Source organism: Gymnodraco acuticeps, unplaced genomic scaffold, assembly GCF_902827175.1.
Source record: "Gymnodraco acuticeps unplaced genomic scaffold, fGymAcu1.1, whole genome shotgun sequence".
Classification (NCBI taxonomy): Eukaryota; Metazoa; Chordata; class Actinopteri; order Perciformes; family Bathydraconidae; genus Gymnodraco; species Gymnodraco acuticeps.
Window position 1 is genome coordinate 512556 of NW_022991375.1, and position 17995 is coordinate 530550.

Genomic DNA, 17995 nt, shown 5'->3' on the forward strand with positions numbered 1-17995 from the left:
ACAAAGAGACTTAGAGAGGACATACAACGCTCATTTTCATTCCAAGTTTTAATGTTCAAAAAGCTATTTATTTTTCTATTGAGAGGATGTTTTGCAGCTCCTCTCATTTTACACGTTTTAGCTTCATGGTACTCCTCTCTACTTTCTATAAACTGTGGACATGCAGAACGCTATCTACCGAGTACAGGTACCTGATACAACCTCACTTCAAACAATGGGAAGTATCCCTTTAAAAGGTCTTACTTTTATGTCCAGATGCACTATCCTGGAGCTGTGCAGGTACTGTAAAGCTTCTAAAATGTCCCTCAGGTAGCAGGCCACTTTCTCCTCCGTCAGATTCCCCCAGCTCACGATGTAGTCCAGCAGACGACCTTGGTCAGCCCTGGAAATAAAAAAACACAAAAGAAACAATCAGATGGAAGAAAGGCAAAGGTAGATCAAGGCTAATGAGCTACGTAGCTATTAGTTAAAGACCCCGTGAAGTGTGCGCCTGTGCATGATCCGTTATGCTAATACGTATAGTAATGACCAAAATTGTCCATTGGAACCCATATCAAAAGATGTTGGAATAGCAACGAATTTGACGAGTTTTGAATTTGCCGCAGGGAAATCCGCAGTTGACCTCCGCCTTCGTGGGCGTGGCTTGCAATCTACTGCGTGACGTCACGAGATGGTCGCCGCCGAAGTGTTTACATTCATCACAGTTTATTGTTTCTCTGTTTCAAAGTCGAATTTATCAAAGTGTTTGAGCGAGTATTTTACTGGAAAGTGTGTCGGAGTCGACTGGAAGTGATTGCCAATCGAGAAAACCTGACAATGGAGGCGACAGTGAAGAAAAAGGGCGGAAAAACACACGGGAAGCGATGCATTGCCGCTGGCTGTATTAATGTCCAGTCTGCCGAAGTGGCGATGTTTCTGTTCCCAAAAGATGAAGGTGAGCCTGGCTGGTGTCATTGTTTCGTAGATTCGTTGATTGTTCATGACAAATAAAGGCCACTGGTCGATTCGAGAGAGAGAGAGAAAGAGAGACTGAGAGAGTTACAGGGTTGTTGTTAGCATCTGGTGCTAGCTCGGAGCTAACGGAGATTAGCTGTTTCAACAATAAGGAGAGGGAGAGTCCTCTCCTGTGGGACTGAGAGAGATAACGTCAGCTCAGGGAGGTAAAGGACTCTGAGTGATTAGATTGTAAACTGTAGCCTAAGTTATCTCAGTGGGTTTAATAATTTAATAGTTTAATAATACTCTAGCACATGACATGTACATAAGCTAATTATTTCCCAGAGGCTGAGCCCAAGCAGAGATTTTAAACAAGGCAAAGGACCCTTCAGTCTTCACGCCCCCCCCCCCCCTATTTTCCAATCGACAGTGACAGCACAGTCACTGCTAACCTGCTAACCATTCAGTGTTCTGTAGCCGGTCAATGTCTTCCCCATCGTCCATGTCGTCGCCATCATCCTCCCCACTTGACGTCACTGACGGCTCAAATCTGTAGGGTTCAATGATGTCCTGCGCTTCCTCATCGTCACTTCCATCTTCTGTGCCACTTTCCTCATCTATCCTGTCAAAATCAATAATTTCTCTCGCACTTGTATCACTTTCCAAAGTCTCCGCCATGTTTACAATCACAACAGGGCCCATCTTGTGACGTCACAGCCGCTATCGTCTGCAACTTCCGGTAGGCTTAGACGGCCGATTTTATTAAAATTAATAATTAAAAATTATTTTAGCCATGAACAGGCACAATGATATGTAAGGAATGAAACTGCCATTTCATTTTGGCGCAAAAACATGCACTTCACGGGCACTTTAAGGTCCAAATGTTGTGCTCACATTTCCAGGACGAGGGCGTAGCTGCTGGGGGTTTCGTACGTGTCGATCAGGCCGACTATGTGGGGGTGCTGCAGCCTCTGGAGCAGGTTGAGTTCCTGCGTGACCCGGTCCCTCCTCATCAGCTTCTTGTTCACCTGTTTGACCGCCACCAGACGCTTGGAGCCCCGCTGGTCACACCGCTTCACGACAGAGAAACGACCCCTGGAGAGAAGAAGGAGGTTGGGTGGTTTACTTCAGGTTGTAGGCGTGAAATACAATTATACCAAGAAAACACTGAATGTTACTAAAATGAAGGTGAGTCTATTACCTGCCCAGTTCAACCACCTCAGTGTAGTGAGACTCAAAGTTGTCTTTCCAGCTCACTCTGATGCCGTCAGTGGACACTGCTGGAGACAGATAATCAGATTATGTCCACACTGATAATGAGCTCTGTGCATTCTGTATATGTGACCTGCTCTATCAGAATCAGCCATTTCGACTGATATACAGGACGAATTTGAGTTGAGATCCTTAGCTTTCCAATGACAACATCAATTCTAGTCCTTCAAAGCTGGCTGATAATATATTAGCCGTAGTTTCTTTAGCTGGGAGCGCAGGGCTTAATATTATGGGGCACAGTCCCCCTTGCCCCCCTTAGGACCGCCACTGGATTAGCTTTAATCAAGAGGTCTTTGTAAATCTATATCAGAGCTTGTTAGGAATCCATCCAAGGTATTGACTAGGCTTACTCATTTGTGATGTTTTTTTGTATCAAAGTGAGGAGACGGTGATTGCTGAACACCCCGTCTTTACGAGCTTCAAAAATGTATTTATCGTCTTGATATGGCGACAAAAGTGCAATATTGTTTATTATCCACCAAAACCCCCCAAAATATAATTCCATGATTCCCTCGGAGTATGCCGTTGCGACACCTGACAGATCTCGATAGAGCGAGTCACATGTAGTGTTTGTTCTTACCTAACACTCTGAGGCTAGCGGATGACGTGACGCTGCCCAGCTCGTTGGTGGCGACACACGTGTAAACGCCGTCATCCTCAGAGGAGACGCCGATTATCCGCAGCGTTGCTTCACCCGTATCACTGAAATAAACACATCTCATTTCATTTCTTCTTCAAACATGAGTAAGCACATATAAGTCCTTTTGCACAGTGATATTCACGGATTGGAGGACAAAATGCTAAAACATGCACCTGGTGTGTTGAAAGTATACTTGTCTCTAGGTAGTCTAAAAATATTATTTTAAATATCAAATAGCTCTCAAACACCCCCTGAAATGTCATATTTCTCATGTCCCTCCTATTAGAACAACTTGCATGTCAAAAATAACATTTAAAATAGGCTTTAATCTATTATGTTGTTGTTATATGTCTCCTGTAATGGTCAAAGCAATGTATTCCATCATATTGCCACCAGGTAGCCTAAGCGTGCTAACACTGCAACTTACAATTTTTCTTTCTACATAGTTCCAAAAATGAAAGGGTTTATTTTTCAAGTTTTGATGTTCTAAATTGTCCTCCAATTCTGGAATGACCCATAAACCTTAAAGACAATCAGTCCGATGGAGTTTTAGCAACATTGCCTCCCAGATATGAACTTGTTGTGAAATGTCCCCTCACCTGTAGGCAGTGCTGAAGTGTCCGTTGTTGCTGAGGTTGCTCTGGTCGGGGCCCTTCCAGGTGACGGTGGGCCGGGGCCGACCGCAGACCTTACACCTGAGGGTGACGCTCTCTGCGTCGTCACACGTCACGTCACTCAGAGGCACAAGGAACTCTGGGGGAACTGGAGGAGCAGAATAAAAGTCAGAGGTTAAATACTGGGTCTTCAAACGGAAAGGCAGCTAAACAGTGCTGTATAGTTTAGTTTCTCCCTCTCGACAATCATTAACAATTTGCTTAATTGTTTTGTCATATTTTAATAAACCATACAATGACACACTTACCATCATAGATGTAGTTTGGATTTAGAAGCTAAAAATAAATAAAAGAGTACATGTTAGAACCATAGGAGCGTAAACATGACTTGAGACTTAACATTTCTTAGATGTACAGATGAACTCACCTTTACAGAAACTTTATTGGACTTCCTGTAACCGTTTTCCAGCTTGGGGTCTTTCTTCGCCTCCTTATCCTTCTTCTCTGATTTTTTCCGCATGCGCAAGGTGTGCCAGGACGAAGACTTCCTGCTGGGACATCAAGATGAAGCGGGTTAAAAAATCAAACCAAGCAGCAAGTGGGGTACTAAAACATCTTTATTGATTTATTAGAATGACTATTATTGCAGGTATTTGCATTACAAATGATCTGTTTGTCACTTGATGCATTCATCCTGCCGATTTTGTTATTTTCTTTATCTACTTATTATGCGAATAAAACCAAATAAATGAAACCGAGGGAAAAAGACTTGTGATAATAAGTACCGAATCATCAAATTGTCAATATGAATGAACTATTTTAGATAGATAAATGCATAGATAGATAGTTTACTTATCCACATGTGGGGAAAGCTGCCTACCTCAACTAAACATGGAGAAGCAGCGTTCAGTTATCATGCTCCAAATATCTGGAACAAACTCCCTGAAACCTGTCGGTCCGCTGCAACTCTGACTACTTTCACATCCAGGCTCAAGACTTTTCTTTTTGCAGCTGCTTTTAATTGAACTATTCACATCTTAAACTGCACTGTAACTTTTATTCATGTATTTTTTCTTTTAATGTTTAATTTATTTTCTTTGCTTTTTAATGACTGTTTTTAAATGCCATTTTCTTAATGTCTTTCATTTTCGTAAAGCACTTTGAATTGCCTTGTGTTGAAAGGTGCTATATAAATAAACTTGCCTTGCCTTAACTCATTTGACCTAATTATTCCTCAACATCTGAGAAGAGCAGTAAATATAATGCATCCTCCTATGATTTAAGAGCTCTTACTTCATGGATCCCTCGGGGCAGTCGGGCACGATGGCCGAGGTGTGTCCCAGCACGAAGCCGGGGATCCAGCCCTCGGCGGCGGGACCCTGCTCCGTGGCCGCTCTGAACACCAGGAACATGTTCTGCTGGTTGCTGGCCAGGATCTGGACCACCTCACCCTGACAGACGCTGATCTCATCCTCCTTCACAGCCATGTAGTCCTGGGTCACCAACATGGTGGATACGCTACTGCTGCTGCTGCTTTCACTCTGGGAGGAAACATGACATGGGAAAAACTGTGAGTAGGGATTCACTTTGTAGTCTGTCTGCCAGATCATAGAGTCATAATGTGAACACGGAAATGTTGTTAGAAATGTAGAGTATGGGTCCTTAGCACATAGAAACTGCTGGATGCTAACATGCGCATGTTGGGCATTTTGCACAATTAGCATTAGTTGCATTATCTAGCAATATAGCTTTTTTTGACAATAGTTACAAAATGGCTTGGCCAAGTTGGACAATTTCTGAGTGGTTTTCAGGTTATTGAGGAAGCTGAATCAATTTCTGCCACTTTCAGGATCCAAAATGGAAGCTTTAACCAAAAAGTGGCCATATGTGTACTCTGTGGGCTGATTTTGATGAATTTTCACTCGATGTATTTTTGAAGTTTTAGGGGACTTTGGATCATCTGGATTGGAGCGATTGTTTTTCTATTTAAGAAATATTGTCTACAGTAGAGGTAATACTTTACATCTTGTGCTCTCACGTTTCTAACATAAAACTTTGGGGTACTCAACATTTCCGTGTTCACAGTGCTGGCAACTAGACTATGAGCCAGAATGATGCCAAACAAATCTAAAGCTAGTACATTCAGTGAATAAATGTGAGAGAAAAGGTCAAATCAGGAAGTAGATGTTTGATTAATGTCCACTTGATTTAGTCTTCAGAAAGGATTAGAGTGAAGTGAAAGACAAACAAACGGCAAGTTATTATTTTCTTGAAAAAACAAACAAAGATCTGTGTGAAGAAAGGCAGGAATAAGATGAGGATTTTTCATTTCACTCGTCTTTGCTCTGCAGCTCTGGGCAAAGACGAGAAGAAGAGCGTTAGGCTGAATGAGAGGATCTCTGTTCAGTGCGTTTGTAGGAACACCACAAACGTCGGAGGTTAGTTGAAGGAAAAGTACATTTCAGAAACACACCATGAAGACAGCAGCAGGTGGAGGACGGCCAAGAGGAAGTCAGGTGTTAGTAGAAGCTTTGTTAGAGTTTAGAAATCTAGAGACAGCCTGGAAAAGGAATCACTGAAGAGCTGATTGAGCTCCACTAGAGAAGGGTTTGAACCCAGAAACTAGAGAAAGAGAGGATGATGCTGAGGAGCAGGCTGTCAGAGATTAGTAGCACTGCTGCAGCGAACAGGAGACAGACAGGCGGACCGGCCTCCCTCTGGGGGGGGGTTAGTTGGTGCCGCTCTTACCCCGTTGCTCTGGGTGGACTGGATGGACTGCTCGCTGGCCGACGAGCACGTGCTCATGCGGTCGGCCTCCTTGCTGTGCGTGGAGTGTCTGTGGCTCCCAGATCCAGAGCCGGTCTGGACCTGGGAGGAGTTCTGCCGGACCGGACTCTCCCCTGCCTCCCCCGGGAAGGTGAAGGAGCCAGGCCGGCTGGCTGGGGAGCCCGGCATGGAGCTCCAGAACCCAGATCCGGTTTTGAGGCCTGGGCTGGGAGGGGGAGGAGGGAGGCCGTCCTTACCGAAGGCAGGAGTGGCCAGAGGGGGGGCCAAGGGGGACACGGCTCCTGGCCGCGTTTTGGAAGTGGGTGTGGAGGGCAGGGGCCCGACGGTGGCGCGGGGAACAGAGGCTACAGCACTGGCAGGAGGGGGGGTCAGTGTTGGGTCCTCAGGGGTCTGGAGGGGGCGCTTTCCCTGGGGGCTTCCCCCCGTAGGGGGGGCGGGAGGAGGGGCAGGACTTGGGGACGAACCTGAATCATAAGTGAGCAGAACTCACACCTCAGTCAAATCCTTCATTGTGCGACACCAAAGAAATGTAAAAAGACGGTTCGTACCTGACATCTTGTTGGGGCCGTCGGGGTCGGGGGGGTGGCGGAGGGGCTGGGGCAGGCGGGAGGGCTGCGGGATCCTGGAGGGCCGGCGAGAGCCACCCTGGGGCCCTGAAGGGATGGAGGGCTGGGGGCTTTCACTTCCGACTGCAGGGGCCGCACTGCTGCCTCCCCCCGGAGCCCCAACACACGGCCCCCCACTGGCCCCCACATGGTTCCTCTGATAATCCATTGGTGAGGTCAGAGCTGCGATAAGATACAAAGGAAACCACAAGGGCGGCCATGTAACACAGTCCCTTCAATACAACACGACCTGTGTGTGTGTGTGTGTGTGTGTGTGTGTGTGTGTGTGTGTGTGTGTGTGTGTAAAATGAATAGGATTTCAGAGAAAACCTAACCAACTGAAACTTAGGGGCTTGCTCTGTATTTTAAAAAATATAAAGACGACGATAAAAAAGCTCCACTCTCTCATTGCTCAAGAAAAAAGTAAACGAGCAGCAGTGTTTTGCATAAAAGGTAGCCACTATTTCTTTTTTTTAGATAATGTTTTATGCTTGAGGGAGTTTTCTATCTGTTGGTGTCAAAAAAATCCCAGGAGTATGTTTGTGCAATAGACGGGGGTCCTTGAACACACCATCACTATGCTCCTGTATATCCGAAAGCTCCAGGCTATCTGTGGGCTGCTTTCCCTTACAGTGTGTGCGTGTGTGTGTGTGTGTGTCTGTGTGTGTGTGTGTGTGTGTGTGTGTGTGTGTGTGTGTGTGTGTGTGCGCGTGTGTGTGTATATGTATGTGTGTCAGCCTACCGTTGAGGAAGTTGCGTTGGCTCTCGAGGATCTGGCCGATCTGAAGGGTCCACACCTCGCGCACCCCTGGGTGGGCGGAGTGAAGCACGAAGGACTCCAGGGGGGCGTTGGTGGAGCGCGACGTGAGGATGAGGGTACAGAGATCAGTGTCCAAGCTCTCCTCCAAACCCAGACAGTTCACCTGCAGGGGGGGGGGGGGGGGGGGGGGGGGGGGGGGGGGGGGGGGGTGGGGGGGGGGGGGTCGCCGTTATATATACTGTACGTGGCCCAGGCAAATTTAAGTCATTAATGAGCTTGAGAATTTACCAATGGCATTCGTTTCTTTATCAATCGGTGTTTGAACTTGAATTTTCTTGACAGAATATTCCCTTTACTAAATAAACTACATTTTTCTTAGTATACATTTAAGTTCACTCAAATCATTGTCAGGATATTTAACAATGTTATATCTATGTTATATATATACATATATATATCCTCATATGGTGTAGCTCCAGTATCTAAATGTGACTCCATCAAGTTTCTTTTTATGTTTCACAGGCTAGTTTCTCCACCAGAGAGAGCTATAAACCCTTTCACTAATGTATAGATCCTTAATTCTAACATCCTTCCTCCTGACAACACACAGTACTAGTAGACATGTTTGCTCCTGATATGCATGTCTGTTACCTTGATGCTGTTCTTGTAGAGGAAGCCTGGTAAGGAGAAACCCTTCTTCTTGTCGAGGGGCTCACTGAAGATGACCACCTGCTCAAAGAGGAAGATTCTCCTCTCCTTCATCCGACCCTCGGTGTCGGACACCATGAACGTGTCCTGCAGCAAGAGGCGACCCTGAGCCACGATCTTCCCCTGGAGACGAAACAAGATGGAAAGATCAGGTAAAGAAACCAAGAGAACGATACTGACAATCGAGTTAAAATTGTTGTTACTAAGCAGTGGCGGTTCTAGAACATTTTACATGGGGTGGCAAGAGGTCACGCCAGGGTGGCATGGGAGGGCGGACAGTACGTGGTATTTTATACTGTATATAACCTATTTATTGTTAATTCATGCCCTAACACAAGTGTTCTTAATGCACAAGAGAAACAAGGTGTTCAGACAAACAATCGGGTGCCCTTTGAGTCCCCCAAGCTTACTTCAACCATTTTAAATGAAAGGAAACTACAAAATGTATTTTAAAGGAATGAGGTTAATGGAACAGGTTGTTTTGCATTACAATGTAAAAGTAAATATATATATATTTTGTTTTAAAAAAATGGGTTGTCTTAGTAGTAGACAGACATATTTGTATGTCCTCACTAAGCATTATTACATATTAATTTAATATTAAACAAATCAAAATGGCCACTCATCCCAAAAAGTTGCTGCTAATATAAATCATATGCTTGTCAACTTTAACTGCTCAAAAAGAAATTCGGAAAAAATATTTGAATTATCTATGAAATTGCAATATTGACACACATCCCTCAGTTTGTTTCAACCCCGTCACGCCATACCATTTACCCTCCTATTAACATAATGGATCAGTCCATGTGTCATCTGCATTGAGGGAATTACATCACAAAAGTCTTCTGAAGAAAATATGGCAAAGAAAGGCAAGTGTCAGTTTCTTCTCTTACCTATATTTCAGTTTTTGTATTGCCAGATTAAGATTGACAAGATCAACATTTCAACTGCATTAATAATAGTAAATAATTGTTTATTACAAAATAAACAATAGTTTTGCAAAATATTACAATTTTGTAATGTCCTTGACTTCCATGTGGTGCCATATCTTAGCTAGACAAGGTCTCATGGCTACTTTTTGTCAAAAACTTCAACTCTGTCACATTTTTTCAAGGAAATTCCTAGTAATTATTTTTACTTTGTGCCTGAGTTGGGAACATGTAACTAGTCCACTACCAGATGTTATGACTAAACATTTTGGTTTCATTTTTCAAAGATGTAAAGACCCAAAAGGCACCCGATTCAGAGAATACTCAGAATTCTGCCTACTGTAAGCACAGTCAAAGTACTTAGTTATAATTAAGTACACAAATGACATCACCCAGAGCTAAAGGTGACCTGTGCAGCAACACATTTCAATAAATATGTGTCAATACTAAGAGCTGCTAGATTGTGCTGGATTATGTAAGGAGAATAAGAACATACCATGTGGTTCAGCTGGAGTCTCATCTGCCTCCTGATCCCTGCCTCTGTCCCTCTTTCTGACACTTCATCTTTATTCCTCACATACATTTCTTCTTCTTCACTAATGTCTTCATCTCCTCCTGGCTTTCTTCTGCTCTGACCCTCCTGGTCTCTTCATCTCCTCCTGGCGTCCTCCTGCTCTGACCCTCCTGGCCTCTTCAGTGATCTCTCTTTTCCTTTTCCTCTTTCTGTTCGTCCTGATCACTTCTCAGATATGTCTTTTTGTTGTTGTTGACTCACTCCAGCTACTCTGGCCTGCAAGAGTCTACTTGGGAAAAGCACTGGTACAAATGCTAGTATAGCTTTACACGTTAGGGCCATGTAGCTAATAAGTAGCATAGTCTATAATCAATATAAAATCAGAAAGTATTTATCAAACGCACACAGGCAGCCGTGTTTAGACCCAGTTTGACGGTAAAGGATGTATCCTGGTTTAATTTATCTGGCCTCATGGCTGTGATGTGTAATTTACGTGGATTTAATAGTACCGCATAGTTTAGCAAATAAAAGTGATTGATCTCCCAGCTAGCGCTGTCTGTGTGGTATTTTGTATCGTAACGTCCCAAACAGCGACCGTCTGTTAAACGCTATCGATTCAAAAAGCAGCGTTTTATTAATATTTTGTTTCAAGCTCTCGTCTTTAGTAAAAACAAAACTAATGGAAGGGGAAATGCTCCCAGGGAAAGCTGATCCACCCTAGGTGCTGGGACAGCTCGTTCCCTCTCTGCAGCGGTGTGAGCCGCGGCCTGTGAACGCCGCTCCGCAGTTTAATGCAGGGCCGTAGCTACGTTTTTAACGGGCCTAAAATGATATTTAAAATGATTCACTTTTAATTAATGTAATGCTTGTTTTGTTGCTTGTGGAAATAGTGTAGGTTTGTTTCTACAAGTACAGTTTTAGGGAAACAAAAGTTAGGGGGGCAGCTGGGGGGGCAAGGCTCTACAGTGGGGGGGGGGGGCAGTTGCCCCCCCTTGCCCCCCGTAGATCCGCCCCTGTTACTAAGGTACAGAAGAACGTGTTTTTGATGGTCATTACTTACATCGTATCCCTGAAGGCGGCCGACATTCATCATGTCATTACATCTTTTTGGCACGATGCACATGACCTCCACTGCTTTCTGTAAAGGTCACAAGGGACTTCAGAACATGTTTGGTTTGATTTGATTTGAGTGATTTAGAAGAACAGTGTGATGCTCTTACCTCTAACTCCATGGACTCCAGCCCAGCCTTTTTAGAGTGTTTCAAGAAATCCTAAAAAAATAAATAAATAGTGTGAGTAATATAATGCATACTGAAGTGCAAATGTTTTAGTTTTAGGGCGAGATGTACATTTAAAGACAGCAGGTGACAGGGACATACTGTATTATATAAGTGCCAGTTAGGATTACAAGTAGAGATAAAACAACAGCAATTATTTTTTTACTATTCAGATATTTTTTATGGTCTGACCTGCTGATTTTCTTTCTAAAAAATAGAATTCACAGCACACACAAACATGTTGGTAGCTTTTCTGTCATCAAAATGCAAATTAAGTTCTAGGTTCATAATAAAATAATGACTTTAACAATGTCCTCATTTCAAAAGTGCATCAAGTAGGACCTTCTTTTACTCTTACTCAAACAAATACAAATTAAAATGCTCGAGGTTTAGTACTTTAAATTGAGTATTCATTGCAGTATATCCAACTTTGACACGTTATAGTTTCCCAAGAGAGAAACAGGTACAACTTAAAACCAAACACTTTAAATGTATTTAAAAGGCAGCTCTGGCGCCCCCTGCTGTATTGTAACACACAGACCTTGAGCAGCAGCTGGTACTTCATGATCCTCTGGACGGGCTTAATGAGCAGGTCTGTGATCTGCAGCCGCTGGCCCAGCCGCTGCTTCAGGTCCTGCAGGGTCAAAGGTCAGAGGTTACTTCAGAGACTGATAACTACAGGCAGGTTTGTAGCATCTGATGTGTCTCCAAGTAAAAAAACAGTGCCAAAATAATAGGCTCACACCTCAAAATAGGTGTCGATGTACTCTGAGACGATGTGCTCCGACTTGGGCTTGTTCTGACAGTACACTACGTACATGTTCAGTCTCCGTTCCTTGGTACGAAAAACATAATACACGATTAAATGTGTCCAAGCATGTAAAACATAAAGACACATTCTGAAATTGACTGCAGACGAACCTGTTTGAGAAAGAGCGGTCCCAGCCTGTCGGGGTCCTCCAGACATTTCTCCAACTCCCCGAGAAAGAAGCTAAACACATCAGAGAGAGGAGAGTTAGCTATAACATCTGAACAGGGAAAGTATTCTCCACATGTGTGTGTACGTACTCTTTGTGCCAGTCGTAGATCTGGTAGATGTTGCCAAACACGATTTTGTCTTTTCCCTTCATATCATCAGGGACACCCTCCTCCTTCATCCGAGTCATGTAGCCCTTCAGAAGGAAACAGTCACACATTAATAACAACGCGTCCTCCCAAACATACCACTTATGGATAACTGTGCTGATCAAGTGAGGGGATCCCGGCTTCCACCAATTTGCAGTGTAATTGGGGACAGTGGCTTACACTTTCACACATGGGTCTCCACACAGCCCCTTTCTTTCTTTTCCAAAATGTATTTCAATTCATGTATTTTTTTTCTCCCATTTATATTCGCATATCTTTTGTGTTTTATTTCTCTTTATGGATTGTGTAAATACAGCTAAATTGCATGTTATGTATTCATGTTATTATAAAAAAAGGGGTTAGGGTTAAAAATGTATAAATGTCCAAATGTAATTTATTTTGGTTACATTCATATTTTTTTCTGGACTGTGTAGATAACAGCTGACTTTCCTAAATATATTTGTATTTAAGAAGAAAGTCCAAATGTATTTATTCAGTTATTTATTTCCCTTTATTTTCTCATTTGTCTTTCATGTTTTCTTTTGTCAGTATGGACTGTGTTGATGCAGATGAACGGAAAGAAATAGACAAAAATGTGTATTTGTTTGTATAATGAAGCTGAAACTGAAATTAAAAACAAGTTAAAACAAACGGCGTGTCTGTAAAGGACAGGAAATGTATTGTACTTCCTCCATTGACCAAAAGCTAGTCTAAAATATAGGCTGTGCCACATACAGGAAAAAACAATTAAAAACACACTTTTATATTTCAGACAGTTAGTGATGTAAAAGCAGTGAAACAGCTGTTAAAGCGTCGCCTCACCTCCACCACCAGGCCCAGGTCTCTGATATAATCCCTCTCCGTCTCCACCAACTCCAGCAGGATGTAACTACAGCAAAGAAAAGAACAGACATCTGAGATAAGATTCAAGAAATCAGCGTCTGTGATATTTGTGATATAGAGATATGAAACAGACGTACTGTCTTTTCTTGAGCACGCTGTTCCTGCGTTCGTCCACCTCGTCCATGGGGGAGGAGGAGGAGAGGAGGGAGTTGTCAGAGGGGTTGAAGGAGGGAGAGCTGCTGTCTCCCTGCTCCACTGACAGAGAGCTGGGTCTGTCCTCCAGAGCCTGAAACACAGAGGAACAGAAGGTAAACAGTGTGTTGTATTCAGCTTCTCCACGTAGTCAGCTGATGCCACTCTTTCTTAAAAGTGAGTCAATCCTACGGAGTGAGAATGAAATAAATGACTAGTTTTATGTTAAATAAGTCTGGAGGTCATCACTCTATGATTGGGGGGGATTTCTAACTACAGCAGTGCACCGTTTGAAATGTTTAACACTTAATTAAATGCTTATTGAAATGCAAAATGAACATCTCTCAAGATCACTTCGGCAAAGTTCACACGGCAAGACGCACAGCTCAATTTTGATTTATTGAGTGGCCAATAATTGCTGGCTGGCCTGTGTGTGCAAAATAATGATGACACAGACGTAGCACTCCGCACTGTGTCGTACGGCTTTAGGCACAACTGAAGTCAGCATTTACAGATTTTTTTAAATAAAGTGCAGAGGAAGCCAACAAAGGTGTGAGCAGATAATGAGTTAGAGGATGCGGATAAAGAAACACCATTGTTTTAATTAAGGGTGTTTTGTGGGACAACTGGTGCTACTTCTGTACAGTAGCGTGTGTGGAGTGAATCCCAGCCAAAGCAGAATTATGACATATGTCGATAAATTCAGACTCCCTTTCATTGACAAAAACTAGTCATGGTAATTTAACTTTACAGTGTATGTACAAAGGGAAACAAAAGGCTTAGTGTGTGTTTGCGTTTTCCTCGGTCGTCCTACCATCTTGCTTTTGACCAGCTCTTCGATGGCGCTCACCAGCTCCGCGGCGCTGGGCGTCTCCGAACTGGAGGGACGGACCGACAGGCGAGAAGAGGTCTGAGGAAAAATACAGAGATGAGAGCGGAGAGGGGGACAAAACACAGCATTAGAACCCGATTCAAATACAATCTAACATCTGTTCCTTCATCTCTAGATCTGTACTTTGACTGGTGTTACTACATCTCTTCCTAGTGAGAAAATAGTGCCATTTAAAGACAAAACTTATACCTCATTTTAGGAGATTTATTCAAAACAATTGAATAAACAACATTTTATCTCTTAAAAAATGACGATATGTTTTACGTGAAACTTCTTGTAAATTGAAATAATCCATTAATAGATCGAAAAAGAAAAAGCTTGATACTATTTTAAGGTTAAAGATCCTGGTTAAGATTTATTTCAAGGTTAGTATTTACTTAAGTTTCGTTATAAGTTAATGTTATTTTTGTATTATTTGAGTTAGCAATGACTCAGTGAAGATGTTTGTTAAATGTTAAATGCTGTAGTCTGATCTCAAGTGAAACCCTGATGCCAGGAGCTCAAATCTGAAGCTTCAAACAAAGTATATTTTAAATAAACTTTAAACGTTAAGGTAGAAACATGAGGCTGAAATCGGGGTGAATAAAACTCAGAAATGGGAAGTAAGGTGAAATGTGAGAAAATGGTGACGGGAGAAGGTCGGGGGCAGAAAAAGTGATGGATCCCTTTTTGCTTTCTCTGGTGACGATGATCATTCTTTGAAATAAAGAGAGGATGCTAACAGATGGAAGAGGGATGTGCATGTATGTAAATAATAAATATAGTTCAGGAGAGTCTCACCCTTGCTGTGCTGTGCTTCAAGACTTTCCCCAATTAGGATGTCTGGGTGAGGCTGTGTGCCCTTCTGGCCTCGCCAGCGTTTAGAGATGCCAATTACTCGCATGGGTAATGAGGTTAACGCACAGAGGGTAAAAAACGGAGATGAGGACGAGCGGGCGGGTGAGGGAGGGGGGAGTGAGGGGGTTTGAGGATGATGGGAACAAAGGGGGGCTTTTGGAATTTTGACCTAAGCATTGGGTCATATTTAGATTTTTCATCCAGGGTTGCTGCCTGCTCTGCTGACGGGGATTTTCTACTTTATTCAACTTTTTCAAACATGCAGGAAAAAGCTGCAGTCTTTAGGTTCAAGGCGTTAAAAAATTCACAAATGAGGCATTAAAGCCCTTTTGATCCGTACTGAAACCGACAGAAAAAACATCCACATTGCCATTTATTAAGAGTTAAGAGCTACACGCGTCTTCTCTTTAGGCCCTAGCTCCTGTGCCAGGCGACTCTACAGCGGTGTGTTGTAGAAACAGGGCATAAGTCAAAATGAGTGAAACTAAAAAAAGAAAAAGATGGAAGGAAATAAATCTACACTAAAGAAATTCAGGAATCAGAAAAATACAAAAGTTAGGAAGAGTGACTTTCAGGGGACAGAGATAGGTGTTTTTGTTAAAAAGCTTAAATCCTTTCACTATAGAAAGTGTTGTTGGAAAAAAGAAAAGGGTTTAAGGAAGTTGCATTTAAAGCTGAGGAGCGGGGGAAAAAGGAATTAAAGAATTGATCAAGGGAAGAATCGGGGGAGAGCAGGGCATTTCAGATGGAGAGGTATGGAAACTGAGACAAAGCAAAGACAGGACATAAATCAAGGTAATGCTACAGAGTGGCAAACAGAAAACGATACAACCAGAAAACAAAACAAAAGAGAAACAGAAATTAGTGTCAGAGGAGCCTTCGCTTTGGTCGAAACTCGGAGTGCCTGAAACGATTCATTGCTTTCTGCAGACGGGAGAGCTTGATGCAACATGCCAAGATAAGAGTTATGCATAACAGAAACTACAAGGAGTCACTTCAAAAGTTTGTCAGGAAATGCGCTTTTTTTGGGGGGGGGAAAGTGGGAGACTGAGATGAGGGAAAATGTAACCTACAAGAACTTAAAATCATGAAGAAACAGAGCCTGAATAAGAAGTGTTTCATTTCTCTTAAAGAAGGTCATAAATGGCGCTTAAATTAACATGTTCCTAGGTCCAAACATATACATGATGTAGCGTCATTTACCCTTCAATTATACAAACGTCTATCAAATGTGATGGTTTGAGTCACTAATACGCTAATGACTCCTACTAATAAGTTGTTAAAGATGTCTTTCCTGTTGGCTTTTTTTTGTAAAAGTACAAACATAAAGCTTCTGAAGTTGATGGGACAAAACTCTCTGCCAGCGTCTCGGCTCATGTCACTATATATAGCTTCTCCAAGGATGAGCTCCAGAACAAAAGTCATTTCTGACCTACAATTTGAAGAACTCCGTGAACCTACTTTGCAGCACCAGAAAAGTCTAAAACAGTTTGTGTCCTAAATCCTAATTTCTCCACTGAGACTCTTCCTCCTCCCCCTGCTGCTGCTGCTGCTTCATCATCTTTCCCTGCCCGTCCCTTTGTCTCTGACACGTGTCTCCGCCCCGCTGGGACGTCCCTCTCACCTTGTCGTCCTGTGAGTCTGGCTGCAGCAGGCTGTGCTGCTGGATGGCCATGGGGGGGGGCAGGGGCACCGAGTCGGCCCCCTCCTCGCCCTCCTCCTCTCCGCAGCTCTGCATGCCCGAGGAACTGGACTTGGACAGCGTGCCGCTCGACAGGCCCTCGTTACGAACCCTCTGCAACGAGTCAGGTCATTTCATTCAGAAACAGTCAATATATAAAGTACAATCAGAAGACAAAATGGAGATTTGTAAGAAGGGACACCCCGATAAGGGTTAGGGTTATCAGCAGGTTTAGAGTCCAGACACTAAACGACAAGTTCATGTATTATTTTGAAACTTTTACAAGCTAAAAAACACCTAACACTAATCAAATACCCTACAAACTATAGGCTTATCTAACCTTAACTACTAAATGGCCCTTCAAAATGTTTTTCATCAGTGTTAACAGGGAAAATAATTATGTAAATTAAAGGCATTTCAGTATAGCTGTGATATATTTGGTTAACAGCTGCTGCCATAAGCTCGCTTTAAAGACAGACACCCTATGTGATAGGGTTATCCATCTTATTGCATACCTTTGGGCTTCTGCAGACAACACTGCATTTGGAACAGATGTTTTGCTTACCCTTTATAGTTGTATGTGTATGCAAGGAGGAATAAGTTGGGATAAGGTCATACAGTCTGTCATTCAGCATATTAACTACATTAAGGTGTTGTAAAATATATTATATTCAGCATTGTTCTTGGACCATGATATGGCACGTATGACTTTGTTCTGTTATTTATTTAAGTAAGTATATTGCACAGATGACCAAGTCTACATCACAAACTAAATGGAGACGTGATGACAGTGTGAAGTTGACACCCACCTCCTCCACAGTCTCGTCCTGAGGCGTAGCGGCGCTGTCGTCCGAGTCTTTCTGCGACCCCATCGTCATCTCGCCGCTCTTCCTCACGTCGCGGCTCTTCTTGTGTTTGTGGGCGAGCTTCTTCACGTGGCCGTCCGCCTTGCCGCTGCTTAGTCTGCGCACTGGGCTGGTGAGCCACTTCCGCAGCGTGTTACCTGGGAAAAACACCAACATTTAATTAATGTGGGGAGGAGACGGTAGAAAAAGGAGGTAGAGCCTTTGTTTAAAAATCTAAACAGAATTTATTAGTGAACATTAATTCATTTTCTTTTATTGAATTCTTATATTTAGAGCCTTAACGTTTATTGTTGTCGTAAGAAACAGCAGTAGACTACAGAAGCCCTGACAAAGGAAAGCACATTTGGGTGATCCATTTTCGTCTGATTTAAACTTTTTTAATGACTTGTAGGCAGAAGCAGGATCAATATATTCCAGGATAATCTTTTTTAAAGTTCATTTTATTGTTTTTATCTGTGAAACAGGTGGAAAGAAAAGTTCTGTCAGGTGATTTATTTATTTATTTGTTGTCAGGATC

General features: G+C 42.9%; 1 protein-coding gene across 6 annotated transcripts in view; it reads right to left on the reverse strand.

The window, feature by feature from the left end:
- The window catches only part of LOC117563062 (triple functional domain protein-like), a 108173-nt gene that overhangs the window by 3051 nt on the left and 87127 nt on the right, over positions 1-17995 (reverse strand). For 2 of the 6 annotated variants that reach the window (XM_034241223.1, XM_034241226.1), the window contains 23 exons: positions 17422-17615; positions 16556-16726; positions 14017-14112; positions 13148-13296; positions 12990-13056; positions 12111-12214; positions 11964-12033; positions 11788-11877; positions 11584-11676; positions 10986-11036; positions 10826-10903; positions 8266-8445; positions 7597-7777; positions 6798-7037; positions 6211-6713; positions 4756-5003; positions 3890-4013; positions 3771-3798; positions 3448-3610; positions 2789-2910; positions 2138-2216; positions 1831-2031; positions 244-382 (listed from right to left, as the gene is read on the reverse strand). In XM_034241223.1, coding sequence (XP_034097114.1) covers positions 244-382; positions 1831-2031; positions 2138-2216; positions 2789-2910; positions 3448-3610; positions 3771-3798; positions 3890-4013; positions 4756-5003; positions 6211-6713; positions 6798-7037; positions 7597-7777; positions 8266-8445; positions 10826-10903; positions 10986-11036; positions 11584-11676; positions 11788-11877; positions 11964-12033; positions 12111-12214; positions 12990-13056; positions 13148-13296; positions 14017-14112; positions 16556-16726; positions 17422-17615 — 3371 coding nt within the window. Of the gene's footprint in view, positions 1-243; positions 383-1830; positions 2032-2137; positions 2217-2788; positions 2911-3447; positions 3611-3770; positions 3799-3889; positions 4014-4755; positions 5004-6210; positions 6714-6797; positions 7038-7596; positions 7778-8265; positions 8446-10825; positions 10904-10985; positions 11037-11583; positions 11677-11787; positions 11878-11963; positions 12034-12110; positions 12215-12989; positions 13057-13147; positions 13297-14015; positions 14113-14874; positions 15733-16555; positions 16727-17421; positions 17616-17995 lie in introns of those variants that run through there. The other 4 variants (XM_034241225.1, XM_034241224.1, XM_034241227.1 and 1 more) reach the window with 4 other exon arrangements.